At 35.3% G+C, this 22,219-nt stretch overlaps 1 protein-coding gene across 2 annotated transcripts in view; it reads right to left on the bottom strand.

Moving 5' to 3' along the window:
* NBAS (NBAS subunit of NRZ tethering complex) overlaps positions 1-22,219 on the bottom strand; it is a 274,620-nt gene that overhangs the window by 135,861 nt on the left and 116,540 nt on the right. For both annotated transcript variants that reach the window (XM_074331709.2, XM_019751941.3), the window contains 5 exons: positions 17,615-17,748; positions 12,971-13,033; positions 10,475-10,597; positions 5,434-5,536; positions 2,157-2,386 (listed from right to left, as the gene is read on the bottom strand). In XM_074331709.2, the coding sequence (XP_074187810.2) occupies positions 2,157-2,386; positions 5,434-5,536; positions 10,475-10,597; positions 12,971-13,033; positions 17,615-17,748 (653 nt within the window). The remainder of the gene's footprint in view (positions 1-2,156; positions 2,387-5,433; positions 5,537-10,474; positions 10,598-12,970; positions 13,034-17,614; positions 17,749-22,219) is intronic.

Below are 22,219 nucleotides of genomic sequence, written 5' to 3'. Positions count from 1 at the left end.
CTCAATAACAAAAAAACAACCCAATTGAAAAATGGGCAACAGACCTAAAGAGACATTTCTCCAAAGAGGACATGCAAATGGCAAATAGACATATGAAAAAATGCTCACCATCACTAATCATCAGAGAAATGCAAATAAAAACCACAATATCACCTCACCCAGTCAGAATGGCTATCCTCAACAAGACAAATAGTAACAAGTGTTGGAGAGGCTGTGGAGAAAAAGGAACCCTTATACACTGGAAATGCAGTTGGTGGAAATGCAGACTGGTGTGGCCGCTATGGAAGGCAGTGTGGAGGTTCCTCAAAAAATTACGAATAGAATTACCATATGACCCAGCAATCCGTCTCCTGGGTATCTACACAAAAAACCAGAAAACATTTATACATAAAGACAAGGGTCCTCCAATGTTCATTGCAGCTTTATTTACTGTGGCCAAGACATAGAAACAACCATTTTCTTTTATCGAAGAAAAATGTCCTTCGATAGAGGAATGGATAAAGAAGTTGTGGTATATATACACAATGGAATACTATTCGGCAATAAGAAAAGATGAAATAGGACCATTTGTGACAACATGGATGGATCTTAAGATTACAATGCTAAGTGAAATAAGTCAGACTGAAAAAGCAGAGAACCATATGATTTCACTGATATGTGGTACATATATAAACCAAAATAACAAAAGAACAAGACAAACAAATAAGAAACAAAAACTCATAGACACAGACAATCGTTTAGTGGTTACCAGAGGGTAAGCGGGTAGGGGGATGGTAGATGAGGGTAAAGGGGATCAAACGTATGGTGATGGAAGGAGAACTGACTCTGGGTCATGAACACACAATGGGATTTATAGATGATGTATTACAGAATTATACACCTGAAATCTATGTAACTTTACTAACAATTGTCACCCCAATAAACTTTAATTTAAAAAAAAAAAAATTCCAGGCTCACAGGTCTCAATCAGTTTGCTGCCACATTATACACAGGACATCTTTTTCAAATTAAGGTTGTCCTTGTGGGAGAAAAAGGGATGGAATGAAGAGGAAATACAGGCAGTTTAGTTTTCAAAATGATCTCTGAAAACACCTTCCAAAAAGATTTAGGTCAAACACGACTCCCAGTTTCCAAGGTGATTCTATTTGATATTTTCATCATCTGAGAGACAATCCCTTGGGAGAGAAGAAAAATATATACTAACTATTCAAACAACTTTGTCAAGTTCAATAACATGTTTTGAGAAAAACATGATTCTCTCTGTGGTATGATAACACTGAAATATAAAAGTTATCTTTAAGTTTTGCTAGAATTGAAACAACTACATCACTGGGGGGATGGGGTGTGGAAGTAAATCTAAACAGCTACCACAATTCTTACATCAGAATAAATTCCAAATAGCTCTAAAATTTCAATGTAACATTAAGGCATCAAAGTAGTAAGAAACAATACGAAGAACTATTTTAATGGTCTTGGGAATTAAAGCCCTTTCAGAGGATGACATAAAAGACAGAAAGAGAAAAAATAACAATCAATTTTTTATAAAATTTAAATAGCAATTTGAAAAGATAAATCATACATAATAAAAACTTGGCAACTCAATTAAAACATTTAAGATAGACAAAGGGCAAATGTCCCTTATGCAAAAAAAAGCTTTTAAGGATCAATAGCAAAAAGATGAACATTAAATTTCCAGTACAACAGGCCAAGAGGGGAACTAAATTCATCGTCCCGAAATTTCCACCTGGAAGGGAATTTTGAGCTTTATCCTAGTCAGATCCCTGGTCCCTAAATAGAGAGAAAACCATGTGAAGGATAGAGATACCGCCTAAATGTGCTACAAATTTCCAGAACTTGAATTTTCAGGCTATCCCATGAATCTCTTCCAACAGAAGAGAAGTACAACCTTACAGCTAATCAGCAAAAATGACTATGAGAAAGCATACTAGAAAAAAAGGGGTCATAAGGAAGTTGATGAATATTCATAACACAATTAAGTTTTCTTTCCAGATTCAAGCAATAAATAACAGTGCCCCATATAGCACAGTCAATTTATACTTGTGATGATACATTTTGTAAAGTAAAGAATGAAACCAACAATGGAGTTGGTGCATTCTGGCTTCCCCCTCCCTCTTAGGACAGAAGAGTTCCTCTACCTGGCCAGGTCCATGCAGCTGTCCGTGAGGCTGGTAGAAGAATTGAAGTACTCTCTGCTGGCAGCCAAAACCAAGTCAATGCTCTTGTCATAACTGATCCTGTACTGGGGTTTCCCTTTTGGGGCTGCACTAACGGGGGGATTGACGGAACCAGCACTACACTGCATCAGCTGCCCAGCAAGGTGGATATTTTCGAGGCGACTGGAACACAGAAGGCTTTCTGTAAATATCTGGGAAAAAGAACAAAGTGGAATTAGTGCCTAAACAAAGAGGATTAGATTCGCAACCAAATGAAGGCTCTGATATTCAAATGAAATAAATTAAAAATCCATCCACCCTAGAGGCGGCTGTTGTACAACGTTGTGACTGTACTAAATGACTGTGAAGTACACTTTAAAACAGTTATTTTTTATTGATTCTCACCTCAATTTAAAAAAAAACCCTCTTAGGAAGAAGAAAAAATAATTTAAGTGAACAAACCAATATTAAGCATAATATTTTAATTGTGTTACAATGAAGACTTAAGTAAAATATCTAAAGTCCATTCTCATTAAAAGCAGGATCCATCAGACATACAGTCCCAAACTCAACAGGGCCCACTCTGCTTGAACTATTAACCATTTCAATATTTTAAAAGAAAATCTTTGAATATGATACATTTAATTCCTAACTGCTTAAAGCATCTGCATTCATTCTGATAAACTAAATAGCCAACCTACACATATTATACTTACTCCTACTTATTAAAATTAGAATATACCATATAACACTGAGGTTTTTTTTCCAATCTGCAAATTTAAAACAAGAGCAGCTGATGGGAGGTATTCATGCAAATATCCTTACATTCTACTAGACAACTAATAGCATCAATTAACATAACATTTTTCTGTAATTGAGATTACTGAGTTACTACAGAAAAATCTGAGATTCCTTTAAACCTACACTAATAATGTCAACATGTAATGAGCACTTCCCCTGAGAATGCTCTACCCTATGACGCCACTGTTGAATGAGAACAGCACAGAAATAGATGAAAAAACAAGAATTTCATGAAGAAATGAGAATTTCTTTATAATTAATAAGACTACCCAATTTTCATAGGATCCGCTTACTTTGACTGTTTCTGGGCTTCCAGGGAAGGTAACTTTAGACTGGCCTTTGCTGAAATTACTGATAAGCATAAAATGATTAATATCTATGAGGGATCCGCTATAAAATACAAATTGCGACAGCAAGTGTATTATCTATGAGCAACTCTAATCACTTTTATCTGACAGGTGAAAATGGCTTACTCCAAGTGACCCAAATGACTTAGATGCAAGTTTCTGTACTCCTTCCGTTTATTCAAGTAGGGAATAAGGAATCAGTCAATGCTCAACCCTGAAAAGCGCAATCTCACTATAAAATTTAAAAGGTTTTGCTAAAATGAACAATACAGATTTCTGCTCTATAGGCTGCATAACATTTCCAAAATTGTGCCATTGAGCTTTCAAATTATTTTCCAAGAATGGTCAAAAGGCAGTAAGACAATATAGCATAATTTAAAAGGTACTAAAATAATATTTAAAAATATGTTTGCCAAATCTGTATTACCTTCTTCTAGAACCGTTTCAAAACTGTTATAATATGCTTTCAAATATGTTCTCAAAAAAGAGAGACTAATGGCCAGAAGTCATTAAAATAGCAAAGCCTAATAAGGGATTGAAATATAACAAAAACAATGTGGTATGTCAAGTTGTTTGTGACATTACAGAAGTGCTAGTTCACGTGTAATATACTTATTACCAATTTTTCAATCAGAAACAGAAAAATTCCAAAATAATGCCACTCTAACTTAAAAACATTACTGAAACATACCTAATAACTGTTAGGTTTTGGACCCCATGTGCATATAGTTTTTTCTCCCGAGATTAGATTTTGAGTTTTACGTTAGATACAAAAGGGGAAGTTATCAGTAGCTGTATGGGTCTGAGTCTGTAACCGTAAATATAAATTTTATACTAATTCAAGCATGTAAAAACCTTAAGTCCAAATATAAAAACATTCATTTCTCAACAGTCTACATTAGTGTTGTTTGTTAAAATCACTTTCAATTAAAATATCAACCTATTTTACAAAGTAGAGACTCATTTTTGTAACTGTCATTTTATCAGTGGGCCATGCTTTATAGTGCCATTGCGTAGCAATACCAGAAATATACTACACTATTTTGTATGTAGCTTATTTAATTGGAAAATTCAAATGAGAATCCTTTTTATACTTAAAATGGGTTAATCTTTCCATACAAACTATGAGAAGTTTGGAGGTAGTACATATATCTCCCAACACAATGATTAAATCCCCGTAGGCTGCACTCCCAGTCCATTCACCACCACCTTAGGCATCCTCTAGGCTCCAGGCATGATCATACGCACTGGGGAATACAGGCATGAACGTGACAGGATGGTGTCCACCTGGGAGCCCGTGACCAAATGGAAGAAACACACAGAAATAAGTAACTGCATTTGAAAGAAGGGCTACAATAGAGACAAGTTATATGGAAGGACTGTTGAGGGCATCCTAGAGGGCACAATTAGTGAGCTGAGTCCTGAAAATTATCAGCGATTTTCAAATAGAGGAAAGAGGAATATATTCGGGCAAAGGGCACAATGCATGCAAAGTCACAGGAAGACGAAAGAGCATGGTGCATGGAAGGACTCATGACAGACTGATGGGAGCACTGAAGCACAGGGGTAGATATGGTGGAGAGGTGAGAGTGGACAGGAGGCTGGACTCCGCTGTTGCTTTCGATGCCATGCTAAGAAGTGCGGCTATCTTCTGATGGCTGATACTGAATGAGCAGCAAACTTTAAGGGGAGTGTCACGAAAAGGTCTGTTTTAGAAGAATATTCTGAATCAGGGTAAGTTAGAAAGAGATGTGGAAGTAGGGAGACAAAGGATTATTGCAATTTAACAGAGATGCAGACAGATTTGACACTTTTCTCAGGGACATTAAATAAGTTTTAGTGACCACCAAAACCGTGGAAGTGAGAGGACTCAAGTATGATTCACAGTCTCCTAGCGGAGGATTAATCCACTAAATAAATGGTGTTACAGTGAACAAACATAGGCAAGATAGGAGGTTGGGTAAGAAAGTTCTCAAACTACAAAGCACTACTCAATCACCAACTATTACTCATAGTACTGCTAACAGTGCAGTTTATGGTCATCACTTTTGGATGCCACAGTCTTGAACCACAATCTCTAAATCCAAAGACAGTGAGTTACACAGAGTTACCTGGTAGCAAGCATCAGAATCCAGACACGCGTACACATTCTGCTGCATAGTTAACATGTCTTGCAGCAACATTCTCCAATGAGACTCACTAACAGGAGGCTGCCTGGAAGGGGGAGGGGGAAAAAGAAAAATAACATGAAATCTCTCTCTTCGATTGGCCAAAAGTAAAACAAAAAGCTGGTACCACCATTCTATATGCCACACAAGCTTCCAAATCATCAACAGGAATCTATCTCGTTTGAATTTCCAGGCATAAACTTGGATTAAGGACAGAGGGGAAAGCCGGGCAGCTGTGCATCCATGCTCAAGAGGCTGCCAACGTGGTGCTGTCAGAAGCTGCCTACACACAAAGCTGGAAGAGCACTGAACGGAAATGGCAAAGGCAAGTAATCTGTGAGTTTCTAGGGTAAGATGCAGCATAGTAAGATAAAGCAGCTGTGGAGACAGAGAATTAGTCTCCAATTCCATCTTCATCTCCCTGCAATCTTCAGCAGGGGATCTTCTTCACTGCGAGTCCACATGCAGACCCATGGGGCAACCGCAGGCCAGGCGTGGCATCCGACAGGAGGCTGGCAACTGCTCAGCGGCAGGGGAGCATCAGTTGTTCCTTCCAGGGCCAGTCCTTGCTGTAGCCCACCAATCCAATGAACAATAGATCATCCAATGCAGGGATTACCTTCTTCCCGGGTGACAACCTCCTAGGGGAGGTACAGGCTTGGTCCTTTCTGGCTTAGGAAGAAGCGTCATGCTCTGCACTTTGGCCCCTCAAGGACATTCCTGGGACCACACTCTGGAAAACCCAGAGCATAAAGCCTCTGTCAGGTGTTCTAGTTCATCTACAATTCCTCCAGGTGGGAGGCAAGGTACCAGGCAGGGGTCAGTCCTGCACGAGCAGTGAGGCCTATGCAGTCTAGTTGATCAAATACCACTTAGCACTAGCACCCCGGGTTAGAGTTAGAGAAGTGGTGGTGCCGCTTCTCCTGCAGCGGGGGAAGGGGCTTTGTTAGCAATTTCACATATTAGCCGCACGATTCTGAGCTAGTCATTTTAATACTCCTGAATTTCAGATTTTCCTCACTTAACATGCATCTTACAGAGTGACAAGGAATGGATGAGATTATGTTCCTCAATATGATAAAAAGAAAGTCAATTACCTGTGCAGATTTAAATACATTTTTTAATTTCTCTGAGCTTCAGATTGCCTTTCCGTATATTGTGAGGATTAACTTAAACAAAAATATATGAAAAGACACTCCCTCCATTTTTCTGGTAGAAAATATTCAATATTTGTGAATGAATGAGTCTGAAAGTTATAAAAATATTTTGTTTTTCTAGAGTCACATCCATGATTACTACCATTGTCTAGTGGGAGGAACACTGTGCTATAATTCTGTCTCTTTCAAATGTTCATCTTTGCTAAATATATGTGGGCTTAGAATCATCATTTATGTTCACTTTCTAGTCTTGAAGTTCTACATAATCATGAATCTCATTGTTTGAAAAGGGCAGATTTTGTTTTGTTCTGTGTTTGTCAAATACCAAATGGATGTTTCTTTTCCATGCATCTTTTTCTTTTTTATGCGTTAAAAACAGGGCAAATAGACTGTTTGTGTATAATAACATTGCTGTGGGAAAAGCCTGAGAGAATTCTAATCTTCAGGACGTTTTCACCTAAAATTTTTTAAAAGCATATGCTTCATTTGCTTATAGCTTTTTATATTTATTACACAAAATGAACAATTACTTCTGTGCCCATAGGCGATAAAGCATAAAAGAACCCATTTTTTCCACCAAACACACACACAAAAACTGATATAGTTGCAAGACCTCCAAGATAATCCCTGAAATGTTTCCATGAGTTAGACCCCGGTATGTGAACTCTGTGGGTGGGCTTCAAAGAATCAGATGGCTCTTTGAGATTTGGCTGCAGAGAAGTGGCAAAATGCTTGATGAAGTGCATGTCCACCTTGCAGCTGCCTGACGGAATCAGACCGAGGCACTGCCTAGCCGAACACAAGTTCTCATGGCCCAGCTGTTCTTCTGGAAGCCAGCACCACCAGCACAGATGGTATTATTGTTTTCTCACACATGGCTAGCCATAAGTACAGGTTCTAATTAAAATGAATTATAAGACATTATTTACAATGGCCTTTTCAGAATACATTCAGTAAATAAGAACCAAGAATAGAACTTGAAGGCACTGGGCAAGAAGTTTACAAATTCACAGAGAGCTCAATCTCTGAATACAAACATTATGGATGAGTTACAGTTCTGGAATGAAAGTGTATTTTCCAGGGAGAAGTAGTATTGCACTCGAGATGTTAAAACTTGACTTGTGACAGATTCGATGAAATCTGCCACCATTTAGAAAATGCGTAAAAATAGTCTGTAGGGCTGAAGGCAAAGCTATTGTAGCACACATGAAATAAGATTTATCTCAAATTGACTACTTTAAAAAAAAAGAAGAAGCCATTCTCTTACATATTTGCAGCAAGTAGAACACCATGGTAGAAATTAACTTCAAAGACTTCAGAAGTACCCGAGGGACTCAATGGAAAGATGGTAGTTAACCTAGTCGCAACGGCAAGTCTTTCTTATTGAAGAGTAGGTTCTAGAGTAGTTACATGACCAGAAATGTTGACCATTTGTTTATAGTTGCAAAGAAATCTTAAGACTTAAGTTGCCAAACCTTCTAAATTATTCATTTAATAATGATTGAGAAAGAACCATGGCTATGTAAGGTCTCCTTTAGATGTATAGTGACTACAACACTTGCCCTGAAGAAGCATATGATCTAGAAGGAAACATAATGACACGTGTCAATAACTAGAGTACACTGTTGAAAGAGAGACATAGGAAGAGAGATGGGGATTTTTTAGGAAGGAGAGTGCCTTGAAAAAGCCAAGACTGGTTGTATTACATAAGCAATTTACCAACTGCTGCTCCGAAAGGCAGGAATCATCTGGGAGGTGTAGTTTATCCATCTACCCTCTCATGGTGTTATTGCTTGAGGGCAGGTCTTATGGGTATTAACTCCCTCATAATCCCAGTGTAACTAAGCAGCACCTGGCAGCCTGGCTCTCTCCAAATCATATCTTGACAGAAAGGCCCAACTTACATGCTGCCTACAAGAAATGCACTTCAAAAACAAAAACAAAAATTAATTAAAAGTAAAAGATAAACGATGCTAATGGGGAAGAGCTATGAACCCTGCTATATACCAAAAAGTATATCATGCTAACACCAATGAAAAGAGAAAAATTAATAAAAGGCATACAAATTGGAAAGAAAAGTGGCAAAGCTGTGCCTATTCACAGATGACATATCTGCATATAGAAAATCCTACGGTCTGGCAGGAATAAAAAAAAAACTATCGGAGCTAATAAATGAGTCCAGCAAAACTGAAAGATACAAGATCAATATATCAAAATTCAATTGTATTTCTACATACTAGGAATGAACAATCCAAAAATAAAGAAACAGTCTCATTTACAATACTACACCCAAAATAATAAAGTACTTAGGAATAAACTTAAAATAAGTACGAGACTTATACACGGAAAACTACAAAGATCATTTAAAGAAATTAAAAGACCTAAGTAAATGAAAAGACATCCTGTGTGCATTGATTAGAAGACTTAATATTGAGTTAGGATAGTAGCACTCTCCAAATTAATCTATAGATTAAACATAATCCCTATCAAAAGTCCAAAAGACATTTTTGCAAAGATGACAAGCTGATTCTGAAATTCATATGAAAATACAAAGGTCCTAAAATAGACAAAACAACTTTGAAAAAGAAAAACAAAGTTGGGAGACTAAAGTTATCTAGTTTTAAGACTTACTATAAATCTACAAAACTATAAAATTTGACTAGAAATGGTAGGAGAAAATCTTTGTGGCTAAAGTATCTTAAAATGATGTCAAAAGCACAATCAAAAAAGAAAAAACTGATAAACTAGACTTCATCAAAATTTAAAAATGTATGCTCTTAAAAAGACCCAGTTAAAAAAATGAAAACATAAGGCACAAACAGGAGCAAGTCTACACATATCTAATAAAGGACTTGTATCCTGAATATATAAGAACAGTCTCAAAATCAGTAAGAACAAACAACTCAAGTTTTTGAAATGATCAAAGAAGATATATAAATGGCAAATAAGCACATAAAAAGATGTTTGACATTATTATTCATTAAAGAAAGCAATTAAAACCAAAATCAGATGCCACTGCCTATCTATTAGAATAGCTCAATTTAAAAAGACTGACCATACCAAGTGCTGCCAAAGACGTGGAACAACTGGAACCCTCCTACAAGATTGGTTAGAAAATAAAATAGCACAATACTATGGAAGATAGTGTGCCAGTTTTTCAAAAAGTTAGCCAGGGTCATGTGGTAGGTAGGTCCACCTACCATATGACCTGCCATTTCACTCTTACGGATTCATCCAAAAGAAATGAAAGTACATGTCGATACAAAGATGGATACGTGAAATTCATAGTGTTATTTATCAAAGCCAAAACTCAAACCAACCTGAATGTCCATCAACAGGTGAATAAACAAAGTGTGATGAATTCATACAATAGAATACTATTCAGCAAATATAATGATAAATTACTGATACTACATGGTATAACATGGATAAATCACAAAATAATTCTTTTGACTGAAAGAAGACAAAGAAAAACGTGTGTACTACATAATTCCTTTTCCATAAAATTCTAGGAAATGCAAAGTAATATATAGGGACAAAAAAGTAGGTCATGGGTATTCAGAAAGGGAATGGGAATGTGACTGGGAAGCAAGAGTAGGGAGGGAATTATAAAGGTGCAAGAGAAAACTTTTACGACTTATGGATATGCTTATTATCTTGAATTTAATGGTTTCATGAGTATATACATATATCAAAACTTATCAAATTCTACACTTTAAATATGTGCAATTTATTGTTGGTCAATAATAACTCAATGAAGTTGAAAAAAAAAGGAAAAGTGCAGTGCTTATTTTTAATCATATACAAGTATCAATTTTATTACTCACTTCCGACCGGTGTGTCTGGTCAATCTAACCATCAGCTTGCGTGCCTCTTCTGAGCTAGACTGAGTGTTTTTAACAAATGAAATTGGTTTCTCAAGTCCATGTTTCTCCAAAAGCTCTGACACACTGTAAGTTAAAGAAAAAAAAAAATTTAAGTCTTGCTGCCACACAAAAGGTCTAATAATCTTAAATATACAAATAGCACGTAGGTATTTAGTATTTAAAAAAAAAGCACAGAGAATGCCCCAATTTTACATATTATATTAATTCTCAGCAAAAAAAAAAAGAGTAGCTAATAATTATATATCTAATATTTTCTTCCCTACTGATTTTTATTATAATATACTTGGGAGAAGCAGCACATTAAAAAAAGCATGACATATCTTTATCTCAAAATCTTTTAGTACAATTTTCCTGTTCTCTAAAAGCATCAAGTCAATAAAACAAGTCAAGTCTATTATTTCAATACACAGCTTTAACTGTTAACAATCCTACTGAGTATTTTGTCATAGGCAAAGCTGCTAGAAAAGTAAAAAGCAAAGAATTTTATAGTTGGAGAACCACAGAAATATCATAAGGCTCAATCTCCCTCAAGAATCCATTCTATAAAAATACAGGGTATGTCACACACTTTCTTGGTCTCATATGAATCTTCTTGAGATATCACATTCCATTATGATCAGCATCATATATACTCATACACCTGGGCTGTCTCCCCAAATCTCACATTTATGAATAACTACTACCATGTTTCCCCCAAAATAAGACCTAGCCGGACCACCAGATCTAATGCATCTTTTGGAGCAAAAATTAATGTAAGACCCTGTCTTATTTTAATATAAGACCGGGTGTTATATAATATAAGACCGGGTGTTATATAATATAAGACCAGGTGTTATATAATATAAGATTGGGTATAATATAATATAATACCAGGTCTTATATTAATTTTTGCTCCAAAAGACACATTAAAGCTGATGGTCCGGCTAGGTCTTATTTTGGGGGAAACATGGTACTGGAATTATAGAGAGGCTGGACAGAATTCAGAAACTCTTCATAAAAGATAGGTTTCATGGGTCATGACCATTATGTATGTTAAAACATTTATCAACTATTAATGGCCATGCAGTGGAACAGGAACAGCAAGTTCTCATTTTAAAAGGTCAGTAAATTAAGTTCAACAGTGAAAGGCCTGGGTATCATCCAGAAACCTACAGGATGTTACTGTGTCCTTGAGGCATTGAAAGCACACGTGACTATGAGGCTCACCCATACTTACGCCCAGAACACAGGGTAAAGACATTGTGTTCATTTTTCTGTACCTCTTTGAAGTAGCTCTTCTCAATTTCATTAGGGAAGCAAAAGTAACCATGCAGATTTACAAGGAATTAATCTTTAAAAAAAGGAATGACTCCATATTGACTTAACCCTGTAAGCTTTAGCCAAATTATGCTCAATTTTTCAGAGAGGGTGAAGAAAGGAGAGACACAAGCCAAGCTATAATAGGAAATGCTTGATTTATTAAACATTTTCCAAGAAAAAATACTATGTAACTTTCAGAATATAGACTAAAAGAAACAGGCTAAGTAATAATAAATAGAGGTCCTAAGGAAATTGGACAGTTAATTCTTTATTAAACTCACATGCTATGGTACACAAAAATATGTTTCCTTAAATACAACTCAAAATATATTTACACTGAAGTCCTTTAACTTGCATAAAATTTTTAATTAGTAGATTGCAAATTATTGTACTTTACTATATATATTACCTCTATAAAGTGCTATTATTACCTATAACTTCATATTGGACGGACAAAGTTTATTATTCCTAAAATCTTATTTTTATACAAATATTTAAAAACTATACACAAGCACAATTATGTACACATATAAAAATAAATACTAGTAAACATTAAAGACTTCCTAAGTGGCAAATTGGGAAATTTCAGTCTCCGAGAAAGACAATTTAATTTTTCATTTTGACAGTAAAAGAATATTACTACAGAATTACTTGAAGGCTCCAGTGTAGTTTGCTGTGATCCAGATATACAATCAAATGTATTGTGCCCAAAAAAGCAAAGTTAGGAGTGTAATAAACATTGTTTGCTGATAGATGCAATAGTTCCTGCAGAAACTAACATTTCTTGTGCACTTACTATGTGTGAAGCACTTTAAATGCCTAATCTAATGTTAATTCCATAAACTCATGAGTTAGATATTAGACATATGAAAACCCTAGGCTCAACAATCACACAGCTAGTAAGTGGCAACATCTAGATGTGACCCCAGGTCTACCAGTTTGTAAAGTCCATGCTCTTATTACTCTAGCAGTTTGTAAAATAAGCCAGTAGAACATTTGTTATTAAGAAAATTCACCCCCATAGTCAAACATACACAAGGTCAAACGGGACATGACTAGTAGACATATTTGAAGGCATATTTCCTGGACACACCTCCTCAATCAGCATAGAGCCACATAGGCTGTCATTTTTCTCACCTGAGAATCTGTTCCAGTTGGTCTACCATGTCATGAAGAGAAGTAGTTACCTCTGTCTTTTGACTAAAAGATTAAGAGAAAAAAAGTTAAAATTATGTTTTGAATTAAACTCAAAACTCACCTAAGTGAAAAACAGGTATGATGTTTCCCTTATACTCAATACGTAACAATTTTACATTGTCCAAGTAAAATTCCAGTCTTATCACCTGAGCTCATTCAGCCTCTTTCATTTCTCAAGAGATTAAGATAAAAAAATACTAGAGTAGAACAATATTCTCTATTATAGATTAGCAAGATATGGGCAACAATTTTCTAAAGAATTTGAAGTTCAGTTCTGCTAAAAGGCAAAAAAAAATGAGTTATAAATCAATTGCAGTCTTGTTTCTCAGAAAGGTAAGGGGAAAACCATCATTTATTTCTGTTCTCTTAACCAATGAAACAGATAAGGAAACCTGGCCCTGCACGGTGGCTTTCTCCTAGGCCTATCTACACCACCTGTGACCCCCCCACCAGGAAGTTTCCATTAGGATTCTAAATAATCAGGGGACTTCTTCATGTTATGTCATTCCCTCTGCATCCACTTCATTATGAAAGAACCAGGGAGAAGTAGAGCCATCAATAAGAAGCAAACCCTTTCTGAGGAAACAAGTGGATAGGGGACTAATGGAAACATTATCATGAAAAAGATCATAAACTAATAAAAACATGCTGGTAGAACAGATTTTATATGGCACAAAGCATATACGAGTGAAAGCACAGATTTGGCAGGAAAGGTTAGCAACTGCTATAAAAGCCCTCTTCTGCCCTGTGCCACTCTGTGTTCCAACCACAGAGGGAACACTCCCAACAAAGAACTGCTGCCCTGACACTTTCAGGTGCCTTCCAACCGATGAGCCACCTGGATTCCAGCAAGATCTTAGGGTTTTAGTAATAAAAAGATCAAATAAAATTCTTTGTCTGGACTTGAAAATTAAAAATGACCTAACTTCAGCACAGAAGCACCATTATTTTTTAAACCATAATCTGTGTTTGTCTAAATCTATCTGGCAGTAATTTAGTGTAATTTACTAAGACATCTTTTTAAAACAATTTTAGGCCTTGGACTGAGTTGATAAATTAGGGTATATTCCACTGAAAGTCTTTCAAAAAAACATCATTTGTCCGAGCTAACTGCCATTAACATACTCATTCAGGAATAATACTTTTAAATTGTCATTTTATAGTTGCACAATAAACTTGCGTCATTGATTTTCAAGATACAGTGTTCTTCGTTTGTGAACTGACATTCACAAACATAATGACGAACAATTTTTTTCAGCCAGATGGAATATGCTGCCTAGGTAAGATACATAAAAATTTAATTCAATTAAAGAAGTGATTGCTCATTTCCTAAATGGCAAAACAATACATAGCTTGCCGTTTGGTAAATAATCATTTAACCACTAAAAATAAACAGCTAATCACTGGGAGAATATGAATTGACAAACTTGACATGAAGAACAAAGAGAACCACAGAAAATATTCTGAAGCCCTATATTATTTAGAAAACTGCAATTGTGAAATACAATCATTAAGAAAGAAATGGGGTGACCGGATGGCTCAGTTGGTTAGACCACGAGCTCTGAGCAACAGGCCTGCCGGTTCGATTCCCACATGGGCCAGCGAGCTGCGCCCTCTGCAACTAGAGTGAAGACAATGAGCTGCTGCTGAGCTGCTGGGCGGCAGGATGACTCAGTTGGTTAGAGCGAGTGCTCTCAACAACAAGGCTGCCGGTTCAACTCCCGCATGGGATGAAAACGGCGACTGGACCTGGAGCTGAGCTGTGCCTTCCACAACAAAGAATGAAGGAAAACAACTTGACTTGGAGCTGACGGGTCCTGGAAAAACACACTGTTCCCCAATAAAGTCCTGTTCCCCTTCCCCAATAAAATCTTTGGGAAAAAAAAAAAAGAAAGAAGGAACTGGGACAACAAAAGAGTGTCAAGCCATTCCCCGTATTTACAAAAAAAAAAAATCTGTTAGATTTGAGATCATTATTCTGAAGGTAAAAAGGCTATCAGCCACACACATACAAAAGAGGCAATTTTTTAGACTACACACTTTTGAAAAGAAATATACTAATTTCCTGTCATATGTATATAAAAAGTGTTCATTTAGTATCATCATTCTACTGATACCATCACTTTCTCCTCATGGTAGGCAAATTACTGTTTCAAAATTAATAGATAAACTCTAATTGATATTTACACATATTTGACCTTACTAAAAAACAAAGTCTCATACATTTATTTTTAAAAATTATAATGTCAGTTGGAAGTCAATGATTTTTACCTAGTTGATTCAGGGACAACAAAGGAGGCCTCAAGCTGACAGAGGCAAAGTCAATAAGAAAAAATATCTATAATGAGTGCTTGCCTTTAGAAGTCAGGTATGAAAGGATGGGCAAGGTGAGAGCCAATGGCTGTTTATCTATTAGGTTGCTGCAAAAGTAATTGTGGTTTTTGCAATTACTTTTAACCTTTTAAACCACAATCACTTTTACACCAACCTAATATAACAAGTCTTCCAATTTCTTGACTTTAACTACTCCATACATTATTTATAGTTAAAAAGTAGAAGGGGATTTATGTCTCTTTGGACTCCCTGGCTTTAGACCAACAGTACCTCCTCATCCCCACCAATTTGTTTTTCTCTATGACAATGACTTTTCAAAGTGAAGGGACTAGTTGTACATCTCACAGACATTTGTAGAATGTTTCACATTCTGTATGTTATCTGGCTGTTTTCTTCATGGCGTTATTTAACTCATTCCCCTATTCCTTGCATTTACTTTAAACTAGAAATTTGACTTAAAGGATTGATTAAATTCAGGGTAAGCAATTTTACTTCATATCGTATCTTACCAGGAGGCACATAATGTCAGGCTGTCTGACTGTAAGTCAGCTATATTTGATGATTTGATTAAAGGTTTATAATGGTAAATTTCCTCTTTGAAATTACAAAAAATAAAAAATAGTTGCTGGGGTAATACTTTGGTACCATGCAAACGTCCTTTACCCATCAATCTTTTACCTCATTTTACCATTAATGACTGCACAAAACAATTATTTCACAATGGGTTGCAACATTGGTCATTTATATCATTCATTTCACACACAAAAAAATAAATATCTCCTTGGAAGGAAAAGACAGAGGGAGAAAAAAAAGAGAAAAGCAGAGAAAAATAAAGGTCAAAGAGAAAGAGAAAACAGAGCATGAGGAGGCCTTGTTGTCTAAATATCTGACTATGCAAATGAGGAAAGTAATGACCAGAGAAGTTAAGTGGCTCAGCTGAAATCACAAAGGCCTAGAAACAGGTCCACTAATTATTCACTCAGTGCAGTTTCATGTATTGTTACACTTCTCCAGATGTGAAATTTATAATATATACTAGATTTAAAAGTGAGATTAAAGGAATGATTATTACCTAACTTTCAAAAAGAAAATATAAATCCGATTTGCTCGCAACTTAATGATCCAAAACAATGTTAAATAAATTTCCATTCAAACATAAGCCCAGCTAAAAATTATGTATTCATTCCTCAAGAAATTAAAAAGAGAACTATGATCCAGTAATTCCCCTTCTGGGTATATATCCAAAGGAAATGAAATTACTATGTTGAAGAGACATCTGTACTCTCATGTTCACTGAAGCATTATTTACAATGGCCAAGACATGGAAACAACCTAAGTGTCCACTGATGGATCAATGGATAAAGAAAAAAATATACTTTCCTTTATTTACAAGACGCATGGACCTTGAGGGCATTATGCTAAGTGAAATAAGTCAGAGAAAGACAAATGCTGTATTATTTCACTTATATGAATCAAAAAAAAAAAAATTCTACCAAACTCATCGAAAAAAAGGTCAAAAGATCGTTAACAGGTACAAACTTCCAGTTATAAGATAATTAAGTAGTAGAGATGTGATGTATAACATGACTGCAGTTAACACTGCTGTGTGGCTGTGTGTTATATCTGAAAGTGGCTCAGACAGTAAATCCACAAATATTTTGCTTTTCTTTTTTTTTGTATCTATATAAGATTATGGATATTAACTGAACTTATTGTGGTAATAATTTCACAATATATGTTAAGTCAAGTCATTATGCTGTTCACCTTAAATTTAGATGGTGCTGTATGTTAGTTATATCTCAAAAAAACTGAAAGAAAAAATAAATTACACACATTCATATACCACTATTTAAAGGGATTACTACAGGCAAAGGGCAAGAACAAACAATTCATAAAAGAAATACAATTAGCCCACAAATATGGAAAATGCTTAACTAGACACACAACTTAAAATGAAGACATACCATTGTCTATACACCATAAACAGTATTTTTTGTTGTGGTGATGGTGGTGCTATTTTTGTTTTTCAACAGAAAATTATAATACCAAGGTTGACAAAATTATAGTGACTTAACATATACTGCTAGAAAAACAAAAGTTTATCTCTAGGCAACAGATTTGCAGATGATTTCATTTTCTTTACACCTTTTTACATTCCCAAAATTCTCTGTAATGGACATTGAGAGAAGCAACTTTTTCATTTTAACTATTAGACTAAAACGACACAATAAGATCGCTGTGGATTCTCACCCATATCCCCTTTGCGGCAGACACTCTAATATGTCATAGCAAAGAGAGAGTTGGTCATTTCGTTCACAGTTATAGATGCACTCTAGTGCTACTGCCATCAGTTGGTCCTGATCGGGAATAATTTTTTGCTGCAGCTGGAGAAAATAAAGCACACTGTCAATAGATTTACAGTCACTTTTTCATATCCTAGTACCATTGTGAACAGCATATTAAATAGTGTAATTAATCAGATGCAGAAACAAATCTTGATTTTTTTTTTGTAGCTTACAGACTTTTGGGATTTTTAATAATTCTAAATGAAATCACATTTTAATTACAGAATCAGTTAGAAAAGATAATTTGTACCCATAAGCTCTGCATCTGCTAAAAGCAGACTCTTCAATTTATGACCCACTCAACATAGAAGAAACAGTGAATTAAAAAGGCAATTCATTAAAAACAACATTTTTAACCCTAAAGCCAAGTTTTATGTGTTTCAATTACAAAACTATATAAAATTCCTTAACTAATATTCAGAGATGTTCGAACCTATTATTTTTCAATATGCATAATACATTAGTCATTTAACTAAACAGTCCTGACATTCTATTTGAAAGAAGTCACATTTTAATGCAATAAAATTTAAATCCCAGAATATACTCTGTATTCTGATGCAGACAGATGGCTACCTTGGGTCGCTTTCTACAGAGGACACACCACTTCCCATTGCAAACCACAGACTCCCATCCATAGAGTATTTTCTGGGACATAAAAATAACAGATGTGTGCCTTGTTTTTCTCATCTATGAAACTGGGTATTAACAACATCTTCCTAATAGCACTGTGATGTGATTGAAAGCAAAATGGAAGTTTCAAACTATTTTCTTGGAGCCCTTTCAACAACAAAAAAAGTTTAAGATAATTTCCAGAATAAAGATCTACTGGTTTTCAACACCTTAGTAGAAACACAAAACAGGAAAGTGATGGAGAGGAACTGCCACACAAAGGCATTTTCTGAGTAAAACATCACATCAGTGAATAAAAGAAGAAACAACATTCAAGGTTACCAGAGAAATAAAGTTTGTTTAAAGTACATCTCTTTCTTCAAGGTATTAAGAAAAGAAAAAATATATACATATATATATATATCTATATATATACATATATATAGATATATAGATATATAGATATATAGATATAGCTATATATCATTAATTTGACATTAAACCTTGACAAAAAGTTATCCAAGGTTATCGCTTCTCGGCCTTTTGGCTAAGATCAAGTGAAGTTATCCAAGGTTGCAAAGTAACAAACTGGTGAAACAGGGACAAGCAGGCATAGTAAAAGGCAGTACCCTATTTCCCTGAAAATAAGACCTAGTCAGACAATCAGCTCTAATGCGTCTTTTGGAGCAAAAATTAATATAAGACCGGGTATAATATAATACCCGGCCTTACATTATATTATATTATATCATACCCGGTCTTATAGTAAAATAAGACCCGCTCTTATATTAATTTTTGCTCCAAAAGATGCGTTAGAGCTGATGGTCAGCTAGGTCTTATTTTCGTGGAAACACAGTATTATTAAAAATTAATTAAAATAGCTAACTTTTCCTGAATCGTTATTATGTGCCAGGTACTGTTTCTAAGTAATTTATATGTTTTAGCTCATCAATCCTCAGAACAATCCTGTAAGGTCAGTATTACTTCCATTTTACACAAAGGGGAAACTGAGGCAGAGGACAACTAATTTGCTCAAAGCAGAGGAGGTCACACGGTCAAGCCCGGATTCGGACGCAGGCAACTGGCTCTGGAGCCTGAGCTAAGCAGCTCTAGCTCTCACAACACTTCAGAAGAACTTCTCATAGAGGAAGAGGGGAAGAGACTGAGAGAAGAGATGGTAAAAAGGAACCCACATGGTTCAGAGAGTGTCCGAGGAAGAAAGAAAAAGAAAAAACTGAAACCAGTTTCAGTCAAGAAACAACGTGGGAAGCCAGCTAAGACTGACATCAAGGTCTATGATGTTTTCCTCCATCTCCCTGCTTCCCATCTTTCCACCTCCGAGACATTCAAGTGTCACTTGAAAGTCAAATATTCTAGAGCCCATGCTTGATCATATCTGTTCAAAATCTTCTGTTGAAAAACCCTGTAGAAGTCCTTCAATGTGAAAGGTAAGAAATAAACTCTCTGCCTTGCTTTTATCTAAATATGACAGGAGTCAGATTGCCTCGTCTTATTCTACTCCTACCGGAAATGTCCTAAGACTTTATTGCCCTATTTAAATCCTCCCCAATAACCCAGTTTTAGCTCCACTTGGATTTGACTTCAATTGGACTTTCCCAGATTTCTAATGTCTCATATATGCTCAGTAAAGGACGGCTCAACGCATAAATCCTCATCCCACTCTCATACATAGATCCTTTTTCTCCTGTGCATTCCTTTGCTTTCTTTTTGTTCTCTTCCTATGCGATGCAGTATGTCTATCTTAACACAATCTATTGTGTACATAAGTCATAATGCTCAAATTATTAAGATACTTTTCATTCTTGCCCTGTTAGATTCAAGCTGTAACTTAATTTCATATTCCATAGGAAAACACACTTACTCTTTTCTCAGTATTCCCGTCCTGATACATCAGTGCTAACTATTAAACCTTCACTTGCTCACCTCCAGCTAACAGAAGAGAGCGCATCTAGGACTTCCTACGAAGTCAGTGAAATAAGTCCTCACCCGCCACGCAGAGCACACTGTTTTCCACGCTTCATAGCAAGGCGAAATGTGAGGGGGAAAAAGTCTGTGGTTTTTTTTTAAAAGTCTTAAAATTATGCACTACAGACAACTAGAAAAAATAACAATGAATGATAAGATAGGATACCTGAAAAACCCCCGAGAATCAAGCAATAAAAAAAATTAGACTTGGAAAAAATCCTGGAAGTACATACTGTTCCCCAATAAAGTGCTGTTCCCCTTCCCCAATAAAAAATAATAATAAAATAAATAAATAAAAAATTAGAGACGTTCAGGATACAAATTAACATATAAAATCAATAAATTTCATATACACAAATAATAAACAGAGAAAATTAGGAAAATAGAATAGAGAAAAACTCAATTTATAACAGAAATAGATAAAATGCTTACGAATAAATTTAACAAGAAATGTGCTAAACCTATATGAGGAAAAAATTTAAACATTCCTGAAAAGACACTCAAAAAGACACAGACAAATAGAATAATAGAATAATACCATCTTCTTGAATAGGTGACTGAACTTTATAAAGATACTAGTCTCACTAAGTTAATTTATAAATTCAGTGCAATCACACTAAAACTACCAATAGCTTATTTTGTAGAACTAAACAAACTAATACTGAACTTCAAATTGAAAAACAAACAAAAGAGCCAAAAAAAAAAAAAAAAAAACTGCGGAAAAAAACTACAAAGGAATACTACTTTTGCAGAACTAAAAACTATAAAATCTCTATATGAAAACAGTGTGGTACTAGTGCATTCACAAAGAGACAGCAGAATATAGAAACTCTAGAATTAGATCCACAAATAAATGAAACTTTGGTATATCACAAAGGTGGTGGCATCTCAAATTACTCAGGTAAAGATAAATTTTTTAATAAATGGTGCTGCGAAAACTAAGTAACCATTTGGTAAAACATACAATTAGATCCGCATCTCACACTATACAAAAGAATAAACTCCAAATAGATTGAAGATCTAAACATAAAAATAAAACCATACAAGTACTACAAGAAAACATGCGTGAATTCTTTAACCTTAGAGTAGGAAAAGGCTTCCTCATATTGACTCCAAATACAGAGGCAATAAAAGAACAGATTGATCAATTTGACTACACAAATATAAAAAAATGATTTTGCATGACACAGTCCACTATAAACAAAGTCAAAAGACAACCTACCAATGGGGAGAAACATGCACAACAGATACCAAAAAAAAAAAAAAAGGGCTAATTACACTAATGTATGTGGGTTGTTAAAAAGTTAAGGCACAAAAAGAACAAAAATCCAAGTGAAAAATGAGGAAAAAGCAGCAATGACCAATTCACCGAAAGAGAGAATGCCTCTCAAACATATAAGAAAAATGCTCCAATTCACTTATAATTAGAGAAATGGCCCTGACATTATGCAGAAGTCTGACTTCTAACTCACCATTGTAAAAGACATCATCTTCTGTCTCAAAGAGGTGTTAAAATTCACTGCTCTAGAAATGGTCAACTGCAAACCCCACCCCACTTAGCCACTGCCTCCTTCTCTTGAGTTTTCTTAGACTCCTACTTCCCTCTGCACTTGGTCTGTAGGGATTTCTTTTGCTTTCTTAGAAGCTCAGCTATGCAGTTAAATAGATTTTTTTTTGAATAAGTGAATGAACACATCTAGATGTTTTAGAGCAGACAGGTTTTCAGATTATCTAGTCAATGAAATTGCCAAAAACAAAAATTTTATTTCCATCTTTGTTTTTCTGAGTTTTCTAAATATTCTACAATATGAATTTACAAAAAGTAATTTTAAAACTAAAATTGCCCACTGAATTCTGTAATCAGAAAAGAACTGAAAAGTTGGCACCTAAGAGACTATGACATGTAGTCTATGAG

Source organism: Rhinolophus sinicus, chromosome 2 (assembly GCF_057876585.1).
Source record: "Rhinolophus sinicus isolate RSI-liver-muscle chromosome 2, RSI-T2T, whole genome shotgun sequence".
Lineage (NCBI taxonomy): Eukaryota > Metazoa > Chordata > Mammalia > Chiroptera > Rhinolophidae > Rhinolophus > Rhinolophus sinicus.
Note: the sequence above shows the minus strand (reverse complement) of the source record. Positions and strands in the feature narration are given on the sequence as shown.